Raw genomic sequence first — 25195 nt, 5'->3', positions numbered from 1 at the left:
GAGGAAATCCCATCCTACTTATGTTTTGCACTTTAAAACCCTATAGCGCCCCCGTTTGGTGTACATGAGTATTGCATTTGTGTGTGTGTGTGTGTGTGTGTGTGTGTGTGTGTGTGTGTGTGTGTGTGTGTGTGTGTGTGTGTGTGTGTGTGTGTGTGTGTGTGTGTGTGTGTGTGTGTGTGTGTGTGTGTGTGTGTGTGTGTGTGTGTGTGAGATATGGAGAGTTCTTGTGTTTAATCATGTCGTCTCTTTTCACGTAAGGCGGTGACGTGGACAGTATGTTTGACGTTGAGAAAGGTGTCGGCACTATCGTCATCGCTAAACCTCTGGACGCCGAGCAGCGATCGTTTTACAACCTCACTGTGGAGGTTACAGATGGGACTAATATAGCGTACACTCAGGTAAACACACACACACACACACACAAACATAATAATTAACTTTCATGGACACAAACATGATTAAGATACACACAATAATCAGCTCCAACACCATAATACTAGTAAACAAATGTATATTTATTTAATATTTTGTATTAATGTGTAATTAATATGTATATGCAATTATATGTAATCAGAATTTCTCTCCACTCGTACACCAATATTTTATATTCATTTTATATATGCATATAATTGATATTTATATAGTTATATTAATTACTTTTTATATACTTATATTATTTCACATTTATAATCAGCATGTTTGATATGCCAATATTTTATATTACTATTATGTTAATATCATTTTTATTTTATTTATATAAATTAATATTAATGTATTATATTAAATAATATTTATAGTCAGTGTCTCTCCTCTCATACACCAATACGTTATATTATTATTATATATTATAGAATAATTTGATTAATATTTTATTTATATAAATATTTATTTATATTGTTTAATATTTATAATCAGCATTGCGTTATACTCGTATACCAATATTAATATTTTTTAATATGATTAATATTTTATTTATATACATTAAAATTAATTTATTTAAATTAGGGCTGTAAAAAGATTAATTGTGATTAATCGCATCCAAAATAAAAGTTTGTGTTTGCATAATATATGTGTGTGTACTGTGTATAATTATTTATATATATAAAAACACACACAATCATGTATATATTTAAGAAAATTTGGTTATATTTGTATATAAAATATTTATATATAATATAAATTATATAAATGTATATACAGTATATAAATGCAAATATTTCTTAAATATATACATGAATGTGTGTGTATTTATACATAATAATTATACACAGTACACACACATATATTATGCAAACACAAACTTTTATTTTGCATGCGATTAATCACGATTAATCTTTTGACAGCCCTAATTTATATTAATTCATATTTATAGTCAGAATGTCTCTCCTCTCATACACCAATATTTGATATTATTGCTTTATATTATAGAATAATATAATAAATATTGTATTTATATAAATGTTTAATATACATTTTAAAATTATTATAAATTTATATTTATAATCAACACTGCTTCCTACTCATATGACAATATTCTATATTAATATTGCATCAATTTAATTATGTATATAAATTCATATTAATGTATTGTGTAATGTATAAATGAATATTTATAGTCAGCATGCGTCTCCCCTCATAGACCAGTATTTTATAATAATATTATTATATTATAGAATAATGTAATTAATATTTTATTTGTATAAATGTGTTTATATTAAATTAATTAATTAATTAATATCATATTTAATGAGTTTATATTTATAATAAACATTGCTCTCTACTCATATGCCAATATTTGCATTAATATTATAGTGGTAATATTATTAATACTTTATTTATTTTTGTGCATATTAATATATGTATTAATTGATATTTATAATAAGCATTTTTCTCCACTCGTGCCCAATTTTTATTTTAATTTTTTTCACTGCACTTGTGATTCTTCATTAGAATTTGTCCAGACACGATCGTAAAAAGCAGCATAATGATTCTTCTGTCTTTTGATGTGCAGGGAAGCAGGTTTGAAACAGACTTTTACAGTGTGTGTCGTCCTGACAGCTGCTGTTTAGTCGATGATTGATGCTGATGTTTGATGGTGAGAGTTTGATTGATAGCGTCTGTCATCGTTCAGATTGCCTATCCCTGATGTCAAGGTCCCATCGGATTGATCGCTTCGTTGCCATAGATACGAGTCTTCGCGGTGTAATATGTGCGTTGAAGGTCAGAGTTTAAAGGACACGATCAATCCGGAAAGGAAAAAATGTGGGAGAGTGGGGAAAAATGAATGATCGATCCGGAGTAGAAGCTGCCGCAGTGCTTGGGGTGAAGCGCTGTCACATATTCAGTTTATTCACTCACTATACAAAGTCAATTAGCATAGACACACTCATGCACAAGAATGTAAACACAAAAGATAACTCATTTCAATTCAGTCAACTGCTTATTAAACAACACTTCGGACACACTCTCTGTTACATGTATTCATTTTAAAATACAAAAACGACACACGCACACACACACACACACACACACACACACACGTGAACAAAGAGAGGGTCTGAGAAGGGACAGATGGAAAGGAAATGATGAAAGCGATTGTATTCTTCTCGAAGACTTGTTCTCTATTTAGAAAGCACCAGCTCTCACTTACTTTCATACACAAATACACATTCATTCATGGCCTGTGACACACACACACACACACACACACACACACACACACAGATGGATCTCAGCGTGTCTCCGCTAGGGCGAGTGTGAGACGGAAGTACACGTCTGTTATTACTTTATAATTAGATCAGCCGCCGCGGTTCGATCAGACATGCACACACACACACACATTCACATTCGTGTGAGCTGCCTGCGTGCTCCGACGACTGCTGTGGTTATTTATACCAGTTAGAGACAACTGAGTACTTGCGTCAGACAATTGCATTTCAGGCGGCGTTCAGCATTCAACTTCGATTTGTTCAGACACTCATGGTGCGTGATTGTGCACAAGTCATGTGACTTTCTGACTTGTAAAGTCAATAAAAAACTTGGCTTCTTCGTTGATGTGTTAAAATGTGCACAATGTGGAAGGTGAATCACTCAGAATATGAGTTATATGACCATGAATTTGAGTGTTATTTTAGTATTATTTATATACTATTCTAGTATGTATTCATATTTGGAATGAACTTTTTTTTTTTTTTTTTTTTAGCTTACTTTCTTTTCTTTTTTGTGTGTTTATTTTCTCATTTGATTATTTTTTTATATTTCTAATTAGCTTTATAATATTCACTTTAGTTTTTAGTAATTTTAGTATTTCAACATTTCTAACTTTTGTTTAAGTTTTTCATATAATATTAAGCTTCTGAAAGCAGTTTTTAATAGTTTTAGACAACACTGGTACTAAGAAAGTACAATCGAGTGCAACAGTCGGGCTCCGGAAGTAAAAACTCCTTTTATTCTCTCCATAAGGAAGTTGATTTTTAACAATAACTTCTACACTTTTAAAGACCTTCTGTGGGTTACGAGTTTGTTAACCAATGGTATTTGCTTCTGCTGATAATTTTTAAATAATCTTGTTTAATTCCTGGCGAAAAACTACATTACCCATGATGCTGTACAGACAATTACACCAATCAGAGAGTCGAAAAAAGATCTTGTTAGCTCCGCCCACTCCCATGAAGCAATGCGAATGACGTAATCGAGTCTATCTCTCTACTCTCTTAAAATACTTAAATGTTTGTATAAATATGCATATTTTGCAATAAACTTAAAATATGTTGTTTATACATAATATAATCAACATTTGTAAATTAGTAGTTTTATATTCCTTCATGGTTTGTAATTCGATTATACTGTTCGCAATGCTTCATGGGATTGTAGTTCCTTCCCTCACTATAGGCGTTAAGTTCACAGTCTTGTACATTTGTCTTTTTGTCCGATTTTGTGATTCACCTCGTAGCGGATTGGCTTGGTTCATGGCTTATAACTCTTTAAAGGGTTTGATTATGATTTCACTTTCTAACTTTAGTTAAGTGTGTAATGTTGTTGTTTGAGCTTAAACAACATCTGCAAAGTTACAATGCTCAAAGTTCAAAGCAAAGGGAGATATTTGCTTTTAAAGAAATTGCTTTTTAAGGACTACAATAAACGCCTGGTAGGGACTACACGATATTCCTCACCGGTTTGTGACATCACCAACCCTAGAATTTACATAAACCCCCCTCTTGAAGCTCCGCCCTCTGTGCTGGGAGCAGCAGCTCATTTGCATTTAAAGGGACAGACACAAAAATTGCACAAAAAATGCTCACCCTCAAAAAGTGATAACTTTAACTTGCTATATCAAAATATCTGTGGGGTATTTGGAGCTAAAACTTTACATACACACTCTGGGGACATCAAAGACTTATTTTACATCTTGTGAAAAGGGCATTATACCACCCCTTTAACAAAGACCATTTTAAAATCCCTATCGGAAAAATTAATGGAAAAAATACTTCCAGAACCAGCGCCACTTAAAAAGGGGGCGGACACTTTTGCACTGTTTCATGTTGACTTCCTGTCTTTTTTACAGGTCCAGATTACTGTTTTGGACAACAACGACAACCCGCCAGTTTTTTCCCAGCCCACCTATGACATCACAATCACAGAGGACACGCCCCCGGATACAGAGGTGGTCCAGGTGTTGGCATCTGACCGCGACGAGCGTCACCGTTTGACCTTTAGCCTCCAGAGCAGCGTCGACCCCAGCAGCATGCGCCTCTTCCGCATCGACCCCAACAGCGGCGTCATCTACACGGCTCGCAGACTGGACCACGAGAGCCGGACACAGCACATCCTCACCATCATGGTAATCACACAAGCCTCTCTTCATAATCTCATAGATATTAGGAAAACACGGCATAAAAGTGGTGACATTAATGACTTTCTTTAATGAATCTGTTTTGGACCAATAGGCAGCCTCACAGATAAGTAGATATAAATCCTTTTATTTTATTTTTGAGAGAACAATGTGACTCTCAATAGATAGATAAAGCATAAACAGGAGCGGTATTTGATTAGTGTTGGTAGTGTACATTCCCACAGATCTGCCTCTGTCCTCTCTCTCTTTAACGCTCTCCATGCTTGAGTGCAGGTATGACAGGAACAGGAGATTGCTCCTTGTGCTTTGGCAGCCGTCACTAGTTTAATGTTGTCTGCACCTGTGTCGTTCCTCCACTGTGATCTAATTATTGATCTGATCTGTATCACTCCTTGTTTCCGCACTCCCCTGACGAGGGTGAGAGACAGTGAGTGTCATATCTAATAAGCACATGGATATTCCTGCTGCCTGCAAACAGATGAAATTTGTTATTATAATCCGGAGAGAGATGTTATCCACTCCGTCTGGCAGTGAGCGAGTTTGAGTTTGGTGTGTGTGTGTGTGTTGCTCTTTGTTTGTGTTGGATATTGCTGTCTGTCTCAGACAGGTAATTCATTTTTGTTTTCTAACCTACCTCTTTCTTTATTTCCATACTAGGTGAAAGATCAAGAGTTCCCGTACAGACGTAGCCTTGCTCGTGTCCTGATCGGTGTGGAGGATGTGAACGACCACGCCCCTCTTTTCACCATGGTGATGTATGATGGACAGGTGTATGAATCAGCTGCTCTGGGATCGGCTGTACTCACTGTGACTGCACTCGATAAGGACAAGGGCCAGAATGCACAAATCAGCTACAGCGTCGACTCAGGTATGCACAGGCAGACATATACTACCAAAAGTCCAGACATACTTCACTAAATGGACACACTTACCTCAATTTGTCTCATGATAAATTCATAATAAATGTAAATTGTGTTTACATATAACTTATTATTACCAATTATTTTAATTTTTATTTGCTTTATTGATTTAATCTGTGCTTAAGAGTATGACTTAGACAAGTAAACATAGATCACTAGGCAGACGCCATAAACCATAATTCTTTACCAACTAAAAATATTATTATTTATTTTTAATGGATAAGTTGGACTGTGAAGGAAAAGCCAGCGTACATGGATACTTTTTTGAAGCTGAAAAATAGTTTTCATTAAAGTTGCACAACATATTTCCCACATTACCATTTTTTTCCATAATTTTAACAACTGTATATTTATAAGATCTTATTTTTCTTACACTCTTTTTTTCTCTTTCAATGTAGGGAACACAGGGAACACATTCCGGATTGATCCTGTTTTGGGCATCATCTCATTGGCTCGGGAACTGGAGCTGTCAAACATTGGTCACTACGTCTTGTCTGTCAAAGCAACTGATAATGGTTCTCCAGCACTATCATCAACAGCTGTCGTCCGAATCGCGGTCACCTTGTCCGATAACGCTGGTCCCAAGTTTCCCCAAAGTGAATATCAGGCGGAGATATCAGAGGGTGTTGCCATAGGAGCTTCAGTCATCACAGTAAACGCTTTAAGTCTCTCCACCCTTACCTACGATATTCGCCACGGCAATGGTCATAGGACATTCCGCATCAACCAGTACAGCGGAGTGATTACTACACAGAAAACACTGGACTTTGAGACTGTTTCTTCCTACGTGCTAATAGTCACTGCAAGCAACATGGCTGGACAGGCCTCAAATGCTACAATAACAGTTACAGTTCTCGACCAAAATGACAACGCACCGGTTTTCCAACAGCTGCATTACCATGGAAGTATCAGTGAAGGCGCTGGGCTTAACAGTGTTGTGCAGAGTGACAACGGTCAACCGCTGGTCATTCGAGCAACCGATGCTGACCGCAACCATAATGCCCTGTTAGTTTACCAGATCATGGAAGAATCTGCTAGGCGCTTCTTTGCAGTAGATGCCGGAACTGGATCCATAAGGACAATTGCTCCACTTGACCATGAAACCACACCTACATTTCGTTTCCATGTTAACGTCCGAGACAGTGGGAATCCTCAGCTCTCAGCTGAGCGGCCTGCAGAAGTGACTATTGAGGTGCAAGATGTTAACGACTGCCCACCTAAATTTTCCCAGGATTCCTATGAAGCTGTCCTTCTGCTCCCAACTTATGAAGGTGTAGAAGCCCTACAAGTTTTTGCTACTGATCCCGATGGTAATGGCCAGTCAGAGCTCACCTACTCATTGACAGACGGCAGCTTAGAACATTTCAGCATTGAGCCAAGTACTGGACTGTTGACTGTGAGAAACAGTACATTTATCAAAGAACGATTTCGCTTTAACATCCGCGTTTCAGACGGACGCTTCTCTGGCACCGCTCTGGTTACCGTCCTGGTGCATGAGGCTCTGGACAGTGGGCTGGCTTTTACTCAAAATGCCTACAATTCCAACATTGAGGAGAACAATGGCAATATAACAACAGTTGCTGTGGTAACAGCACTGGGGAACAAGTTGAATGAACCACTGCGCTATACTTTGTTGAATGCAGGTGGGAAATTTCGCATCAGGCCAACTTCTGGTGCCATTGAAACTGTTGGAGTCCCGTTGGACAGGGAGGAGAAGGAGGAATATGGACTTTTGGTACAAGCGGGACGTGAGGAAGATCGTCTTCGTGTTGCAAGGGCACTGGTCCGAGTTCAAGTCACCGATGTCAACGACAACGCTCCAGTTTTTGTTGGATTGCCATACTATGCTGCTGTGCAAGTAGAAGCGGAGCCTGGGACTGCAATATTTCGAGTGACGGCAGTGGACCGAGACAAAGGACAAAATGGAGAGGTCAGCTACTTTCTTCAGGATGAACTGGGACATTTCGAGATGGACCGTGTGAGCGGCGAGCTTCGCTTAAGGAGAGCTTTCGAAGCTGATCTCTCCAGTGTGGAATATCAGGTTCTGGTGTTCGCCCGTGACATGGGAACACCACCTCTGTCCTCTTCAGTCACCTTTCCTGTTACAGTGGTAAACAGAGCAATGCCAGTATTCGACCGACCATTCTACTCGGTAAAAGTGAGCGAAGATATACCAGTATGGACTCCAATTCTGGGAATAAATGCCAGCAGCCCTGAAGGCCAGAGTGTCCTTTACACAATCAAGCATGGTGACCCTGGAACGCTCTTCTCCATTGGATTTGACACGGGGGTCATTAGTGTCATCTCTGCCCTCGACTATGAGACCAGCCCTGTCCACAGACTCATTGTTAGAGCAACGGACTGCCTCACAGGTGCTCGTGCAGAAGTGGACGTTGAAGTTACTGTTTTGGATGTCAATGACAACCCTCCAGTGTTTGAGCGGCCCTCATACAAAGCCGTCATTTCAGAAACTGCCATGATTGGCACTGCAGCCTTGCAAGTGCTCGCAACGGACAGCGACTCCAAGAAAAACGCAGCTATACGGTACCAAATCATTCCAGACCATACCAACAGCACTGACCACTTCCACATTGACAGCAGCAGTGGTCTTATTCTGACCGCTCGCTCCCTGGACCATGAGACCATCCAGCGTTATGTGTTTCTTGTCAAGGCAACAGATAATGGCTTTCCCCCACTGAGCAGCGAAGTGTGGGTCACAGTCGATGTCACGGACACCAACGACAACCCTCCAGTGTTTAACCAACTGCTATATGAAGCATCAATCAATGAGTTGGCACCCAAAGGGCACTTTGTAACATGCATACAGGCCTCTGACGCAGACCGCTCAGACGCAGAGCGCTTGCAGTATGGCCTGGTGTCTGGAAACGAAAGGATGCTGTTTGAGATAGATGCCGCCTCTGGTGTCCTCACCCTGAGTGGCCAGCGACGCATGCAGCGCATGCCTTCCGCCATCACCCTGAACGTAAGTGTTTCAGACGGTGTCTTTACCAGTACGGCACAAGTGCATGTTAGAGTAGAGCGAGCTAATCTGCACGCCCCCCAGTTCACCCAGGGCATGTACGAGGCCGATGTACGGGAACACGCGCCAGTGGGATCAAAGGTCATCGCAATCAGGGCGCAAGATGCTGATCCTGGACCGTTTGGGGACGTGAGATATGTGCTGCTCTCAGATTCTGCTCGAGACTTGTTCAGTATTGATGGCAGTGGACAAATTATGACTCTTGAGCGTCTGGACCGGGAAGAACGAAGTGAGATGGTGCTGTCCATTGCGGCTGTGGATGCAGGTGGCCGATCTGGATATTGCAGTGTCCGGGTCACTGTACTAGACGAGAACGACAACACTCCACTTTTTAGCGCCTCAGAGTACCATGCAAGTGTGCGGTCTGAGGTTGAACCAGGTACCCTTGTGATGCAAGTCCAAGCTTGGGATGTAGATCAAGGTGCCAACGGACAAGTGAGCTACAGTCTGTACAGTGAGGCCAGCCTGCAGGTTACTGAACTTCTGGATATCGACCCGGACAGTGGCTGGGTTGTCACCAAAGGCAACTTTGCCTCTTTGCGTGGGTCTGTACTATCCTTTTTCGTTAAAGCCTCTGATGGAGGTGCACCTGTTAAACATTCCCTTGTGTCAGTCTACATACATGTTTTGTCCGCTGATGCGCACATACCTTCCTTCAGCCAACCACAATTCTCCTTTACTGTGCCAGAGGACATGCCCATTGGTTCCTTGCTGGGTGCGGTGCATCTACACACCTCGACTAGCCACTCTTCCTTACCTGTAAGCTTCTCAGCAGTGATCGGACAGACTCCAGAGAGTAACAGTGATGGAGTGTTTGTGGTAGACAAAGAAAGTGGCACTATCAAACTAGACAAAGCACTGGACCGAGAGCTGACACAGGCCTATCATTTTAAAGTGATTGCAATGTTGCAGCAGGGACGGTTGGATGCTGTTTCGGCTGTCGATGTGGAGGTCAAAGTGCAAGATGTCAATGATAACAAACCTGCATTTGAGTCAGATATCTATGAGGCGTCAGTCACTGAGGGACTTTCTCCTGGAACTAGGATTCTCCAAGTGCGAGCTTTGGATCCTGATTGGGCAGCTAATGGTCAGGTGACATACAGTCTTGCTCCACCTGGGTTGCTTGGTGGCTCTGGCGGTGAGGACATTGAAGAGCATGGTGCCTACTTTACAATTGACAGCAGCTCTGGTTGGATATCGACTCTGAAAGGGCTGGACCATGAACAGAGCCCAGCCCACAGTCTTACAGTTTGGGCATTTGACCTTGGAGATCCTGCTAGCCAGTCGTCCTCAACTACTATAACTGTAGCAGTGAGCGACTCCAATGACAACGTACCGCAGTTTCTTCAGCCCCGTTACTTCGGAAGCGTACGGGAGAGTGATGCACCTGGTGAAGTGGTGGCAGTACTTAACACACGGGACAATGACAGCTCACCTGGAAACCGACAAGTCACCTATCATATTACAGGTAAGAACTGTTGGAACTGGCAAAAAATTATGTCAACTGCATGACCTTCTACACAACAGTTTTTTTATCGAAAAACTTTATAAATCAATATACATTTTCTTGAGAATCAACACTGAGTGAGATGCTCAAGGGATAATTCACACAAAAATATAAATGATGCCATCGTTTACTCGCCCTACTGTCACTCCAAACCTGTTTGACTGAATGACTTCTGTGGTACACAAAAGAAGATATTTAGAAAAAAATGTTTTTGTTCATACAATGAAGGTCAATGGGGATTACTGTTTTGGACGCTACTGACTTTCATTGTATGGACAAAAACAACATTTTCAATATTCCTCAGAATGTCTTTGAATTTCACAGTAGAAAAAAAAACTATGGGTTTGGAATGACAATGAGGTTAAATGAGTAAATGTGAGAGAATTTATATTTTGTTTGGCTATTTCAGCTACCCCCATTTACATGTGCATAGAATCAAGCAACAACCATGCAGTTTATTTAGACAATCATCGGTTCCAGCTTGACAATGCTCCGCACACACAAAACAACATCCATAAAGAAATATAGAGAGAAGACAATCCATCTTTTCATGCACAAGGTTTTGAAAATGTTCAACGAGCACATATAGTTTTGATGCCCTAATACCTTTCCATGCCGTATAACTATGTGTGTGTGTGTGTGTGTGCTCTCAATCTAAACATAGCCTGATTTTCACAAGCCCTGTTCTGCATGTAAGCATAATGTTGAACAACGCTATTATAGAATGTCAGAAGTCCACAGTAATTACACCTCATTCATCCTTTCCTGATAATGGATTATTCGCTCTAGGGCTACCAGCTGGATTTTGCGGGTGGATGCAGACTTATTCTTGCTGGAGAGCAAAGCCACACTTGTTTTATAAGGATTTTATTAAAGCTGTGATGCAACTGCACGCAAATTATACCGGTGCGAATTTGTGATAGGCAAGCGCAAGTCTTCACTTCACGAAACATAATACAGTGACATTTCCGAAAGCAATAGTTTAGGTGGATAGCGTCTTTCAAAAGGGCAAATATAAAACTCCTCCTTATCAGCATCTAGCTCAGCCAGCTTTAAACATACTTTTATATTCAGGCAGTGTAGAACACCTTGCTTGGTGACAAGAAACAGATTGCACACACCATCACGCACATACACACCTTGCACATGCTCCTAAGCAGCACACACTTGTAAATTAGGCGCTCAAAAACTCATAACATTGAATTAGGGAGCTGCCTTGTTCTATAATTCATGCTTTTTCGCACACGCACACACACAAACACAGGAGCACACTTCTTGGCCTGAACAGAATTTCGATTAAGCTCAACCTTTATGCTGTGATCATGATTTAGACTGCCACCAGCAGGAGCAGTATTTTTAACAAGATTTACCATGCACAACACACACACACACACACACACCACACAACACACACCACACAACACACACACACACACACACACACACACACACACACACACACACACACACACACACACACACACACACACACGAAGGCTCTGACTCTTTACTTAATTGCAGCCCACAGCATTGAAACTAAAGTAAACATTGTGACACTAGCAGTTTAGATGCCGAATGTTGGCTAATTGTTGTTTGCGTTCTACCAAGGATTGTTTTCTGAATATTGAATTCTCTGTATGTCTAAAAATCCACTAAATATATATATATATATAGTAATAGTATTATAATTCAATAGTAGTATAAACAAATGTCAAATATAATCGATACCTAATTAAGTAAATAAAAACAAGTAAAAATATATTTATGTAAACACACACATACTATACAGTTTTGAAGCCTAAAAGATTAAAAGATATCTATTCATTGTATTTGCATGGAAAGGATTACAGAGAGAAAGTCATACACGTTTGAATTTTTATATTTGAGTGAACTATCCCTTTAATTAAATCATAGCCCACAGCATGTAAACTAAAGTAAACTTTGTGATACAAGCCTTTGTGTAGTTGGCATGTCTCTCTCTCTCTCTCTCTCTCTCTCTCTCTCTCTCTCTCTCTCTCTCTCTCTCTCTCTCTCTCTCTCTCTCTCTCTCTCTCTCTCTCTCTCTCTCTCCCCCTCTCTCTCCCTCCCTCTCTCCCCCTCTCTCTCTCTCTCAGACCCTCGTCGCCTGTCTCCTTCTCTCCAGTCCACACTTTCATAACGTTTAAATCCTCTAGTTCAAGACAAACTCAAAGGTCAAACAGACTCTAATACACTTCTCTCAGCCCAGCGGCACAAACTGGCTCAAAGAACCGCACACCGCATCATAATACACACCAGAGGGAAAGAACCAGACAAATATACAAACAGATTTGAGCTAACATCTTCACTCTCCTTAGGAAACAAAGGTTTTGTGGGTAAACTCACCTCTCGGGGTATTTTACTGCTGCGTTCAACAGAGCACAGAGCAATTAAAGCGTAAATAGTTACTCAATGGTAGTTAATTAGATCATTTGAACTTTTATTTAGAGGTTCTTTGCTGAAAGTCGTTTAAGGGTTCATAAAGGATATCTTAAACCTTGTTAGACCAGCAGACTGCGTATCTCATTTTAACAGCAGTGCTGAATATCCCCGCCGTAACAGCGAAGATTTACCAGCCGTTAAATAGCTCTTCGTGTTGCTGTCTCGTAAAGGTGAAAGTTCACTGCAGAAACACTAATGGACCAGAACTGACGTTAAACGGCTTTAAGCACATCAGGTCAATTTAATTGCTTGACAAGAAGTAATAAATATGCTGTTTTGAGAGAAATATCTTATGAATTTGTATATGAGTTGATTTTCAAACCTGCCCCTGTCTGATAACACTTTACAATAATGTTTCGTTAGTTAACATTAGTTAACTACATTAGTTAACATGAACTAATAATGAACTCCACTTCTACGGCATGATTAATATTTGTTAATGTTGTTTTCAACATTTACTAATACATTATTAAAATCAAAAGTTGTATTTGTTAACAGTTAATGCACTGTGAAGTAACATGAACACTGAACAGCTGTTTTTATTCATTAACATTAACAAAGATTAACAAATACAGGAACAAATGTATTGCTCATGGTTAGTTCATGTTAGTTAATGCAATAACTAATGTTAACAAATGAAACCTTATTGTAAAGTGTTACTGACTCTCTGATCAGATGAAGTACCACCTTCATTCAATTATTATTTTTTTGTGGTCCAATTCAGTCCAATTCTATTCACAATCAATTTATTTCAACAATATATATTATTTTTTTCTTTAAGCACCCATACATTAATAACAAACGTTTAATGCATCTTCAGAATATTTTTATACACTTAAAATTTGCATTATACACTTATAAAAAATACACACACTGTCATTGCATTATATTATACACTACCAATTAAAAAGTTTGGGGTTAGTAAGACAAAATATGTTTAAAAGACAAATAAACCCCCACCCAGGCTTCATTTATTTGATAAAAAAAATACAGTAAAAACAGTAAAATGTTATTACAATTTAAAATAACTGTTTTCTATTTGAATATATTTGATAATGTAATTTTTTCCTGTGATGCAAAGCTGAATATTCAGCATCATTACTCCAGTCTTCATTGTCACATGATCCATCAGAAATCATTATAATATGATGATTGGATGCTCAAGAAACATTTCTGGTTATTATTATCAATGTCAAAAACCACTAATACATTTTGTTTAAGGATTATTTAATAAATAAAAAGTTTAAATAAACAGCATTCATTTCAAATACAAATCTTTTGGAACATTTTAAATGTATTTACTGCCATCAAATGAATGCATCCTTGCTAAATTGAAAGCATTAAAAACCATACTGACCCCAAACTTTTGAACAGTATACATTGCTTTTGTCACTGAAAAAAAAAATCAAACATCATGAGATTTAAAATGATAAATGACACTTGTGGTTTCTGTACGACACCTGTGTGAACATGAGCAGACTTTACTTGATGATATAATGCAGTGACATTAGCATTCTATTGCATTACACGTATCAGAAGCTTTCGAGCCATTGCTTATAAAGCGCAGGAAAAGCATGCAGCTTGTCGAAGTCACGCCAAACAGTCCCTCAACCCAGTGAGCGAGAGCGTGGGGTGAGAGAAATGAAGTCGGAAGGCGTCCAGGCCTTTGTTGACGCGTCTCAGAAAGAAGCTGTTCTGTGTCATCAGCCCCCAGCTGAGTTAAATTACTCTCTTTATTAGATGAATAAGGCAGCGCGTGTTTGTACTATGAGTGTACAGTAATTGGATGCTTGTCAACGCGGCTGCTTTGATTATAGAGTCGTTTCCATTTAACTCTCGCTCTCATTTTCTCCCTCTTTCCACCTCTGTCTGCTCGAGGTTTAAAAGATGACCTGTCCTAATGAGCCGGGTAGGACTTCGGTCCGTGTGATAAATCTGGAAGGCTGTTAGGAGGACGTAATTGATGGCGGCGGTGATCATTTAAATGTGAATAAAAAGAACTGATTATTACAATTCATACTAATGAGCGTGCCATCGTTGAGAGGACTAATGGAGGTTATTAAGACATGCAGATAATCCTGGAAGTGAGCGTGTGTTGGGTTACAATCGGTATTGGGTTTTATTGCTGCTTAAATTGTCACAGACTATTGAGAGATTAAGTGTCCGGTGTAATCTCTTCTCTGTGTGTGTGTGTGTGTGTGTGTGTGTGTGTGTGTGTGTGTGTGTGTGTGTGTGTGTGTGTGTGTGTGTGTAGGTGGGAACAGAGGCGGCGTGTTCGCTCTGGGTCTGGTTCAGGGAGAGTGGAAGCTGTACGTTAAGCGACCGTTAGACCGCGAGGAACAAGAACGGTACCTCATCAACGTGACGGCGACGGACGGGCTTCACGTGTCCATGGCAAACGTAGAGGTCACGGTCATGGACACCAACGACAACAGTCCCGTCTGTGACCCGGTGAGTGAAGCATTTAACCCTGCAAAGCCTACGGTGGCGTATGTGATATGCCTCTGAATTATCAACATGATCACAACGGTTTGAAAACCTGCTGAACACATGCCTTCTGTCTTCATATTGCATTCCTGCAAAGACGACTGAAAAATGTACTCACAATTGACCGTTCGCAAAGACCCGTCCCCTTAGTTAGTGTTCTGTTGCTATGTCCGACAAGCCATGCCGCTCTCACGCCACATGTTCTTACGTGAAAAATACACCGCGGAGCAAAGAGGACACTGACTACGCTCCGACAGACAGGACAGACCAGCTTACTTTTGATATGAAACAAAATCTCAACTTTCAAATTTGGTCATTTTTTAAAGGAATTGAAACAATAAATAGCGTTTTGTGGCTCTTTAATGTGTCTGACAGATCGCTGTAGAGCCTCAGTTAAAGCCGCTCGTGAACCGATCATCTCTTCCTTCTAGTTCATTTATAGCATCAAATAAACATGAATGAACATCAGAAGGAATGTTGTTTCAACCGCGGGAAGTCGTCAGTACACTCCGTTTCTCAAGTTCAAATCCACCAACGTTAACGTCTGCTTTGTCGGACAAAATGGCGGATTCGGCGGATGGCAGATAATGATTGGTCAGATCGCCTGTCAATCAAACTCCCTGACATGAGGGCAGTTGCGTTTTAGACCATGCGATTTTGAGCGTAACACTGAGTGGTGGGATATTTTGCTAATAAAATGATCGTGCCATAAAAATAGCGTGAGAACTTTATTATGTCTGCTCTCTCGGTATCATCTTGTGAACTTTTATGACGTGTCACGCATGCGCGGTAAGGTGATTTTAAGCATTTTCCGATGTTTCAGTGTGGATGAGAAACTTTAGGAAAACGCTAGTGTGGACAGAACAGAGAGCATTTTGAAATCGAAATGCAGTTTTTAAATGTATCCGCATTCATGTAGACGTAGCCTTACACTTATATATATACATGTAAGGCTTTACATGGTAAAAGTTCATTCGGGAAAGTATGTGGCAGTCATCGGAGTTAGTTTCCTTGCTGTTTTTTGGTTTGTTAAAAATCTAACCAGTGCATTTTTTGAGCATGTTTGCTTGGCAGTTTCAAATCTACATGGTAAACCTGAATGATTACAAGCCAAAGCCAGGAATATTTTTGGAACCAGTGAGTCCACTTACAGCAGCCAAGAAGTTCAGGGGAAATTATCTATGAGCATAAAACATGACCTTGTTCAAATGAGGTCAAGCTGAAAATTAGGTCAGTCTGTTTAGCAGGGGGCATTTAGGTTAAGTCTCAAAACGTATCGAGCTGCCTAGATACCGTATGCAGCATTTTTGAGCATTATAGGTGCATCATTTTGGAGCAAATCAATAATAAAATGTTCATGCATGAAAGAAAAATTGTACTGCATATAGTTGCTTTTAAACTATAGTAGGCTATAATGTGCCTAATTGCCCCAAAAAATAAAATCAACGCAATAAGTGCACCTAAAATGCCCAAACCGTTCAAATCAAATATTTAGACATACCAATGAATCAATAACAAAAAATTCACATTTTAAGTTTTAATGTGGCTAGAGTGACCAAAAGCATATAAAAGTCTAGAAATGTTCAAATCAGATATTCAAATTTGTCCCCACGATGGCCCAAAACAATTACATCAGGTGTTCATGTGTGCCAATAATTGCCAATAATTGTTGAATTGAACATTTGAATGTTTCCAATAATAGCCAAAAATATTTGAATGTTCCTATGATGGCCAAAAAATTATAAAATCAGATGTTCAAACAATTGAAATTATCATTTGCAAATGATGGCCAGAAATGATCTAATTGAATGTTTGAATCTACCTACTGGCCAAAAACATTGGATGCCGCTATCATGCGATAAAACGACTATAATGGCCAAAAATTATCCAATTGAATGTGTCTGTGATGGCCAATCATGTTTCCATGCACCTATAATGGCCGAAAATGATCAAATTGAATATTTGAATGTACCTGCAAATTGTCCAAAAACATTTTCATGCACATACTGTATGATGGCTACAAATGTGCAAATGTTTATATGATGGCCAGAAATGATTGACTTTTGAACATTTGAAAGTGGCTGTGAAGGCCAAAAACGTTTGCATGCACTTGTTGTTATGGGAAAGAAAAATCAAATCAAATCAGATGTTTCTGTACCTATAATGGCCAATTTTTATTGAAATGAATGTTTGATTATACCTACGATGGCCAAAAGTGTTCCAAGCAAGTGTTTAAATGTGCCTACAAGAGTCAAAAACATTCAAAACAAAGCACATTGAAAGGCTAACATGGTGTTTGAATGCACCTGTGATTGCTTAAAACAATGAAATCATGTTTTTTTTGTGCTTACAATGGCCAAAATGATTGAATTGAACATTTGAATGTTCCTAAAAACATTCAAATCAGATATTCAAGCATGTAACGTTACATGATGGGCAAAAATGATCGAATTGAGCAATTGAATATGCCTACAATGGCCAAAAATGTTTGAATACACCCATGATGTCCAAAAACGATGAAATGTTCAAATGTGCCAACAATGTTCAGAAGCGTTTCATTACGCTGATGCCTGTAATGAGCGTGTTTGTGCCTGTAGGCCGTGTATTCGGTGTCCGTGTCTGAAGACGTCCCCCTGAATAAGCAAATCCTCCAGGTCAAAGCCACAGACGCTGACGCCGGCTCGAACGCACAGATCCAGTTCTCTCTGTTGGGTTCTGGAGCTGAAGACTTCATAATGCATCCACACACAGGTTTGAGAGTCATCAGGTTTAAAGAGACGTCATGTTTGTAGCGTTGCTGTTCACTTATAAGACTCTTTCTCGAACTGCAGGCGAGCTGAGGACAGCCGTGGCACTGGACCGTGAAAAGGTTGCTCGGTACTCTCTGGTTGCCCGTGCGACGGATGGCGGCGGTTTGTGGTGTGAAGCTGAGGTGACGGTGCTCCTCTTGGACGTGAATGACAGTCCTCCAATGTTTAGCATGCCCCATTACACCACTAGCGTCTACGAGAACACCGCCACTAAAGCTCTGCTGACCCGGCTACAAGCCGTAGACCCTGATCTAGGTACGAGCATGTCCCACTTCTGTACCTGTAGTCTCATATGATCTCATTGGGGGGGTTACAACTTTTTTACAATAGAGTATTTAAGCTTCATCCACTATGTATCTATCTGTAAATGTTACCAATGTGGTAAAACATGCTAGCAAAATGTTAGTTCATGTTAACAACGTGTTACATAATGCTAACAATGTTAATTCAAGCTAGCAAAGTGTTAAAGCATGTTAACAATGTGTTAATTCATGATAGCAACATACTAATTATGTTAACAACGTTAACTCATGCTAGCAACGTGCTAAATCATGCTAGTAACGTGCTAAATCATGTTAGCAATGTGTTAATTAATCATAATTAAAATTAGCATTGTTAAAACACGTTAATAAACATTAGCAAACGAGTTGTTAACAATGTTCTTAAACATGTTAGACACATGTTAATTAATGTTAGCAATATGTTGAAACCTGTTCATTTATACCATCAATTATAACATGTTAAATCATGTTAACAACATGCTAATTAATGCTAACAACATATTCAAACATGTTAGCAAAATGCTATGTCATACTTGCAGCATGCTAAAAGCTGTTAACAACATGTTAATTCATGCTAAAAGTATGATACAACATGCTATCAATATGTTAATTTAGGCTAACATGTTAAAACATGCTAACAAAATGCTATTTAATGTTAGCAATGTGTTAAACACGATAACAAACTGTTATTTCATATTAGCATATTTCATATTTCATAAAGCATGAATGCTTTAACAGCATCTTAAACATTTTAGTAACCTGCTAAGTCATGCTAGCAAACAAGTTAAATCATCCTAGCAGCATGTTAAATTATGTTAGCAAACATGTTAATTCATGCTAACAATATTTGAATGCATTGACCTTCGACAAAATGAATATTGTTCCATTTAGTTTAGTTATTTAATTATTGATCAACTAGCTTATAACTATTAATAAGCAGTTTCGACCATCTAGAAACCAAGTTAATCTCTAAAAACTGAATTATTTGTTGTAGTTTTGTAGATATAGATCCTGCATGTGTTTTATTTTGCAGGTGTTAATCGTAAAGTGGTTTATTCCCTTGTTGACTCGGCTGATGGATTCTTCTCCATTGATAAATCATCCGGGATTGTGGTTTTGGAGCGTTTGTTGGACCGCGAGGTTCAGTCTTCGTACCACATAACGGTCCGGGCATCAGATCAAGGAGTTCCCGTTCCCCTTTCCTCTCTGGCGAACATCACTATCACGGTTCTGGACATTAACGACAACCCGCCCGTGTTTGAGAGGAGGGACTATCTGGCAACGCTTCCTGAAGATGTCGCAGTGGGTACGGAAGTGGTACAGGTTTACGCTGCGAGTAAAGATATTGGCACCAATGCTGATATTTACTACAACATCAGATCCGGAAACCAACAAGGCCATTTCACCATTAACATCAATACAGGTGAGATGCATTACATAAGATTATGTACACTAGTATACAAAAATGTTAAAGGTGCACTATGTAACTTTTTTGTGTTCAACACAGAGCCGATGCACAACCAAAACAATGTTTACATGCAAAATACATGCAGTTTTGTTTTTTAACCACTAGAGGGCCAAAAGTTACATAGTGTACCTTTAAATTAGATGTTCAAGTGTGCATATGATGTCCACTTTTTTTTAATATATACATATATATAATATATTTATACAATAGTTATAATAAAAATATATGTATTTATTTATCTGATATATTCAGTCTGTACTGAGTTATATGTTTACCCCTGTGCCGTGTACAGGTGCCATCTCGGTATCTCGACCGCTAGACTTTGAGTCCTGCAAGGATTATTTCCTGACGGTGGAGGCCACGGATGGCGGAACTCCGCCCCTCGGTGCTGTTACCATGGTGAACATCAACCTGACGGATGTCAATGACAACGCCCCCATGTTCAGCCGCGACGCCTACAGCGTGTCTATTAGTGAGGACGCTAACATAGGAGACACTGTGGTCAAGGTAAGAGGTCATGAAATTCACATCAGTCTTATTTTTGTCTTTTGAGATCCGCCTTATAATTTGGCCTTGTGTCACGGTTGCCTAGGTGACCGCGGAAGACGTCGACAGTCACGTGAACGGCGACATCCTATATTCCATCGTCAGCGGCGACCGAGAGAACCAGTTCTTCATCGAGCCAATCACGGGCCAGATCAAAGTCAACAAGCAGCTGGATCGAGAAACGGTGAGGAACATGGGACAAAATCCCACAGATCAGGGAACAGACGAAAACAAGAAGAAATTAAATATTTCACGGCAGACATTCACACATGAAAGCCTTTAATAACAGACTTGGTTGTAGGGATTAGTTTATTATTAAAGAAGATTATCCTTGTGTCTGAGATGAAGATAATGGTATTACACCTGTAAAACCATTACATAACAGATAAAAAAAGGCGGGAGAGATTATCATTGATCGAGGGACTGAGACCGATTCTTCTAAATTTTTAACATAAATTTGGCTCATTATGTTTCAAACTTCATTTGTATTTACATGAGTGAAAATGCATATGTTTTTTTTCAAGTGGCACATAATGTTACATCACTGCGAACACTAGATGGAGCTAAAGCTTCTTTGGATGATATGCAAAGTTTCCTTTTTTACTCATGTCAATTAGCCTAATGAAGTCATTGTTGTTTTCAGCTTACCGAGTCTGTCCAATTATAGACGGTTAAAGGGGGGTCGGATCACTCCCTGGCTCCTTTGAAGTACGACTTTGATGTATGGTGTAGAGATACTCTATTAACTCTGTGTAAATCCTCTCCAAAGTCCATTAATTGTAACTAAGCTGCAAAAAAAGAGAGAGAAAATATAATGATTCATTTAGTAAAAAGAATCCCTTCTGAATAGTGTTTAACATTATGAGTGGAGTTTTGGGAGAAAATAAAATGCCACAAATGTCTCAAATTCAGTCATTTTAAGAACAGAGAGGAAAAGCAAATGAGAATTAAATCTAGGAGGAGAACATTCAAAATGGCTGACTTCCTGTTGCATTTAGGGCTTCGCTCTAAGAGACTTTTTCGTAGGTAGCTATTGGAACATGTATATACCGACACCTAATTCTGAAACTCACATCAGATGTAAATTATCCCCAGTTCTCAAGCATGTTTAGGACCTTAAAAATGTGAGGCCCTCATATTGGAGAAGAAGAGGAATGAAGAGAGCAATTCCAAGGTCTTGGACGTTTAAAAAAATAGTTACAAACTGAGTTTGTGTGTCTGTGTGTATAGAGCTTCAGATGATCTGTCAGGTTCTCATGGACTATTTATGACACAGGCAACGTGAAAGAGAATATATGGATGTGTGTTCATCTCTCTTTACTTTGTACTCTCTTTTCATCTCTTATTCTGTATGTTTTAACTCTCTCTCTCTCTCTCTCTCTCTCTCTCTCTCTCTCTCTCTCTCTCTCTCTCTCTCTCTCTCTCTCTATCTGTAGATGGCTGGTTACTCGTTGTCCATCAGAGCTCTTGACAGCGGGACGCCAGCCATGTCCTCAACGGTTCAGGTCAACATCGACATCTCCGACGTCAACGACAACCCGCCCACCTTCACCCCAGCCAATCACACCGCGGTTATACAGGTACGGTAATGAGCGACGGGTAAATCAGCGAGTAATTTCATCAGTTTAACACAAGCTTTTACTCCACAACAGGAGAACAAGCCTTTGGGAACGAGTGTCCTGCAGCTGTCCGTCGTCGATAAGGACACCAGCCACAACGGCCCCCCTTTCCATTTCCATATCCTGGCAGGAAATGAGGGGGCGTGGTTCAAACTGGATAGAGAGGGGCTGTTGACGTCCAATCGGGTGTTTCGTAGGTCAGAGGGCACAGAATACATCATTCACGTGCAGGTAATGAGAAATGCTGGACTAAAATGTGCTTAGCTTCACAGAATGCAAATTATGTAAATCTTGATTATACACTAACGTTCAAACGTTTATGGTTGTTAAGATTTTTTTTTTTTAAAGAAAGTCTCTTGTGCTCATTTGATCAAAAAAATAATGAACATTGAAAACATTGATAATTTCGTATTTTTGTGGAAACCGTGTTACTTTTTTCAGAATTGTTTGATGAACAGAGAGTTCAAATGAACAGCATTTTTTTAAATCAAAATCTTTATAAAACATAACACAAACATTTTAAATGTCTTACTTTTTTCATACTTTTTATCCTTATTTGATTTTTGCAAATGACATGGACAGTTATTACAATTTAAAACAAGCTGCATTTTAATCAAATCACACACAAATTTAAATTCAAACAATCCTTCTGTACACTCTAATTGTTCTGTGGTTTGATTGACACTTGACTCAGCCAATCACTGCTGTCTGCGGTTTCACACTCTAGGCCAGTGACTCGGGTCGGCCGGCCCTGTCGTCGATGGCGAGCGTGTTGGTGCGTGTGATAGAGGAGAGCGTTCACAAGCCAGTGGCGTCCCCTTTACACGTGCACATCGTCACCATGGAGGACGAGTTTCCAGGAGGTGTAATCGGTCAGATACACGCGACAGACCAAGATGCATTTGATATACTGACCTACGGACACACACACCGGCAGAGCAGCCTTTTCAAGGTATTTGAGTGTGTGTTCCATTGGTTTACACTCAGTACACTCTAACAATGACACCTTAAAATAAAGTGTAACCCTTTATTTTAAGGCATCCATGTTAAAGTGTAATTATATATTTAAGTACTGAGTGATATTAATTAACTACATGTACTATTAGTATGGTTTAGGGTTATTATGCAGTTAATTATGCATCATTTATAGTTATTAGTACACTTGTAACGTTTAACAAGGACACTCTAAAATAAAGTGTAACCTTGTGTTTTTTGACGCATCTGTGTTTTTCTCTCGTAGGTCAGCCCTCGAGATGGTCGAATCATCGCTCTGAGCGGGTTGGACGCGGGCCGCTACACCCTCAACGCTACTGTAACCGACGGCCGCTTCACGGTGAGCGTGCCCGTGAGCGTGCACGTGGAGCAGGCCTCGGTCGAGATGCTCCACGACGCCGTGACGGTCCGTTTCGACCGCGTCTCCCCTCACGACTTCGTGTCCCGTCACCTCCCTTCGGTCAAACGCGTCCTGTCCGGTGTCATGGCGACGCCCCGCCCCGACGCTCTGCACGTGCTCAGTGTGCAGCCCGTGGAGTCCACGGGGCAGCTGGACCTGCTGGTGGCGGTGGAGACGGCGGACGGCGGCGGGTTCTACAAGGCGGCGTTCGTGACGCAGAAGCTGAGCTCGGCCCGACGCCAGCTGGACCAGGTCCTGAGGGTTTCTGCGGTTCTGGATAAGAACTGCTCGGGTCTGGACTGCAGGGAGGCCCAGTGTGAACAAACCATCACGCTGGACTCGCACAGTCTGCTCACGTACAGCTCCACCAAAACCAGCTTTGTGTCGCCCAAGTTTCACAGGAACACACGATGCGTGTGCAGCGGTGAGTGTTCAGCCCCTATCACGCTGCGATACGGTTAAATTACCGTCAAATTTTCTGAACGACTTTTCCGGTAAATACACAAATGTGCTGTTCACACAAGCAACGGCATATACCGCCGTTTTTCCAGTAAGATACTTTTCACACACTACAAAAAAGCTTCTTTTCGTTAATCACACGTTTACCATTGTTGTTCGACATTTTGAACCATCTGAGAATAATAGTGAGAGTCAAACTGAATATTTAAAGTCGGCATGAAATCAAAATTGACCCTATTTACTTTGTTAGCGGATATTACTAGTCTTGTGGTGAACAATTAATCCGTGCAAGTTAATACACAGAAAAAAATTGTTTGCCGAAGTTATCTTTAATCAAAGTTTGAAAAGTTACTTCCGGGTCTGGAATGAGTCTTTTTCTAATGACATAGGCTTGACAACTAGGGTTTGTTAAACGCTTAACCACTCCCCTCAAACCGTTACTCTGCTATGGGCGAGAGATGGAGAGGAGGAGCGCTGAAGTAAAACCCTGCCCTCTGTTCAATATTCCCTTTCACTCGGAAATGCGTCACAACACTTGAGAAAAGTCGTTTGCAACTTCCGGTTCACGCGGACTTTAATGAGGGAAAAGTGTTTCTTTACAAAGTGACATCGCCAACTACTGGCCTGGAATGAATAATACAGTGTTTTTAGTCGTTTTCACGAATCCATGTGAATGGGGATCATTTTGACAATGATGTCGTCTGTACACAAAAAATACACAAACACAAAGTAAAAACTTTTCTGTTTTTAGTACATGGTTGTTTTGTTAACATACCCTATATAAAAAAAGAGCTAGCCAGCTAACCTATGTCGATAATACACATGTAATACTTTCTAGGTAGATTAGGTAATTTTCGAGTGGCTAGCAACAGCAAGCTAGCTTTGAAAGCATGAGATCCCACCCTCCCTTCAGAGTGTCTCCATAGCCTCCTACAAAGCGTCACGAGAGACGGTGTTAAACTACCTCACGTCTCAAAGCACATAACATTACAATAGTAAATATATATATAAAATGTCCATTGTTTAGGTCCATTATATATGGATATATACGGTCCATTATATATATATATATATATATATATATATATATATATATATATATATAAAATACATTTAGACCACTTAACTTAGTGATTGCTATCAGCATGTGAAGAGAGTTTCATAGCAAAAAAAATATTTGGACCAAACCACCTACCCTGCTTTTAACACAAGGTTAAAAGTGGTCTTAACCCTTGTTTAAAAGATGTTAATCCAGGGTGAAGCGCAGCGTGAAAACCCCTTACCTATTACACATGCACTTGAACAGTGTCATTGCACTCAAAAACAGCAGGAACAGACACATGTTTTTAG

The 25195-nt window shown here is 39.8% G+C and overlaps 1 protein-coding gene across 1 annotated transcript in view; it reads left to right on the top strand.

The window, feature by feature from the left end:
* Positions 1-25195, top strand: part of fat3a (FAT atypical cadherin 3a) — a 156741-nt gene that overhangs the window by 105979 nt on the left and 25567 nt on the right. The window contains exons 8-21 of the mRNA XM_079609080.1: positions 262-401; positions 4568-4843; positions 5513-5723; positions 6174-10283; positions 15037-15233; positions 17867-18020; positions 18101-18334; positions 19394-19783; positions 20121-20335; positions 20421-20558; positions 21811-21954; positions 22027-22224; positions 22721-22945; positions 23234-23810. Of these exons, the coding sequence (XP_079465206.1) occupies positions 262-401; positions 4568-4843; positions 5513-5723; positions 6174-10283; positions 15037-15233; positions 17867-18020; positions 18101-18334; positions 19394-19783; positions 20121-20335; positions 20421-20558; positions 21811-21954; positions 22027-22224; positions 22721-22945; positions 23234-23810 (7209 nt within the window). The remainder of the gene's footprint in view (positions 1-261; positions 402-4567; positions 4844-5512; positions 5724-6173; positions 10284-15036; positions 15234-17866; positions 18021-18100; positions 18335-19393; positions 19784-20120; positions 20336-20420; positions 20559-21810; positions 21955-22026; positions 22225-22720; positions 22946-23233; positions 23811-25195) is intronic.

Source organism: Phoxinus phoxinus (assembly GCF_949152265.1).
Source record: "Phoxinus phoxinus genome assembly, chromosome: 4".
Taxonomy (NCBI): Eukaryota; Metazoa; Chordata; class Actinopteri; order Cypriniformes; family Leuciscidae; genus Phoxinus; species Phoxinus phoxinus.
Note: the sequence above shows the minus strand (reverse complement) of the source record. Positions and strands in the feature narration are given on the sequence as shown.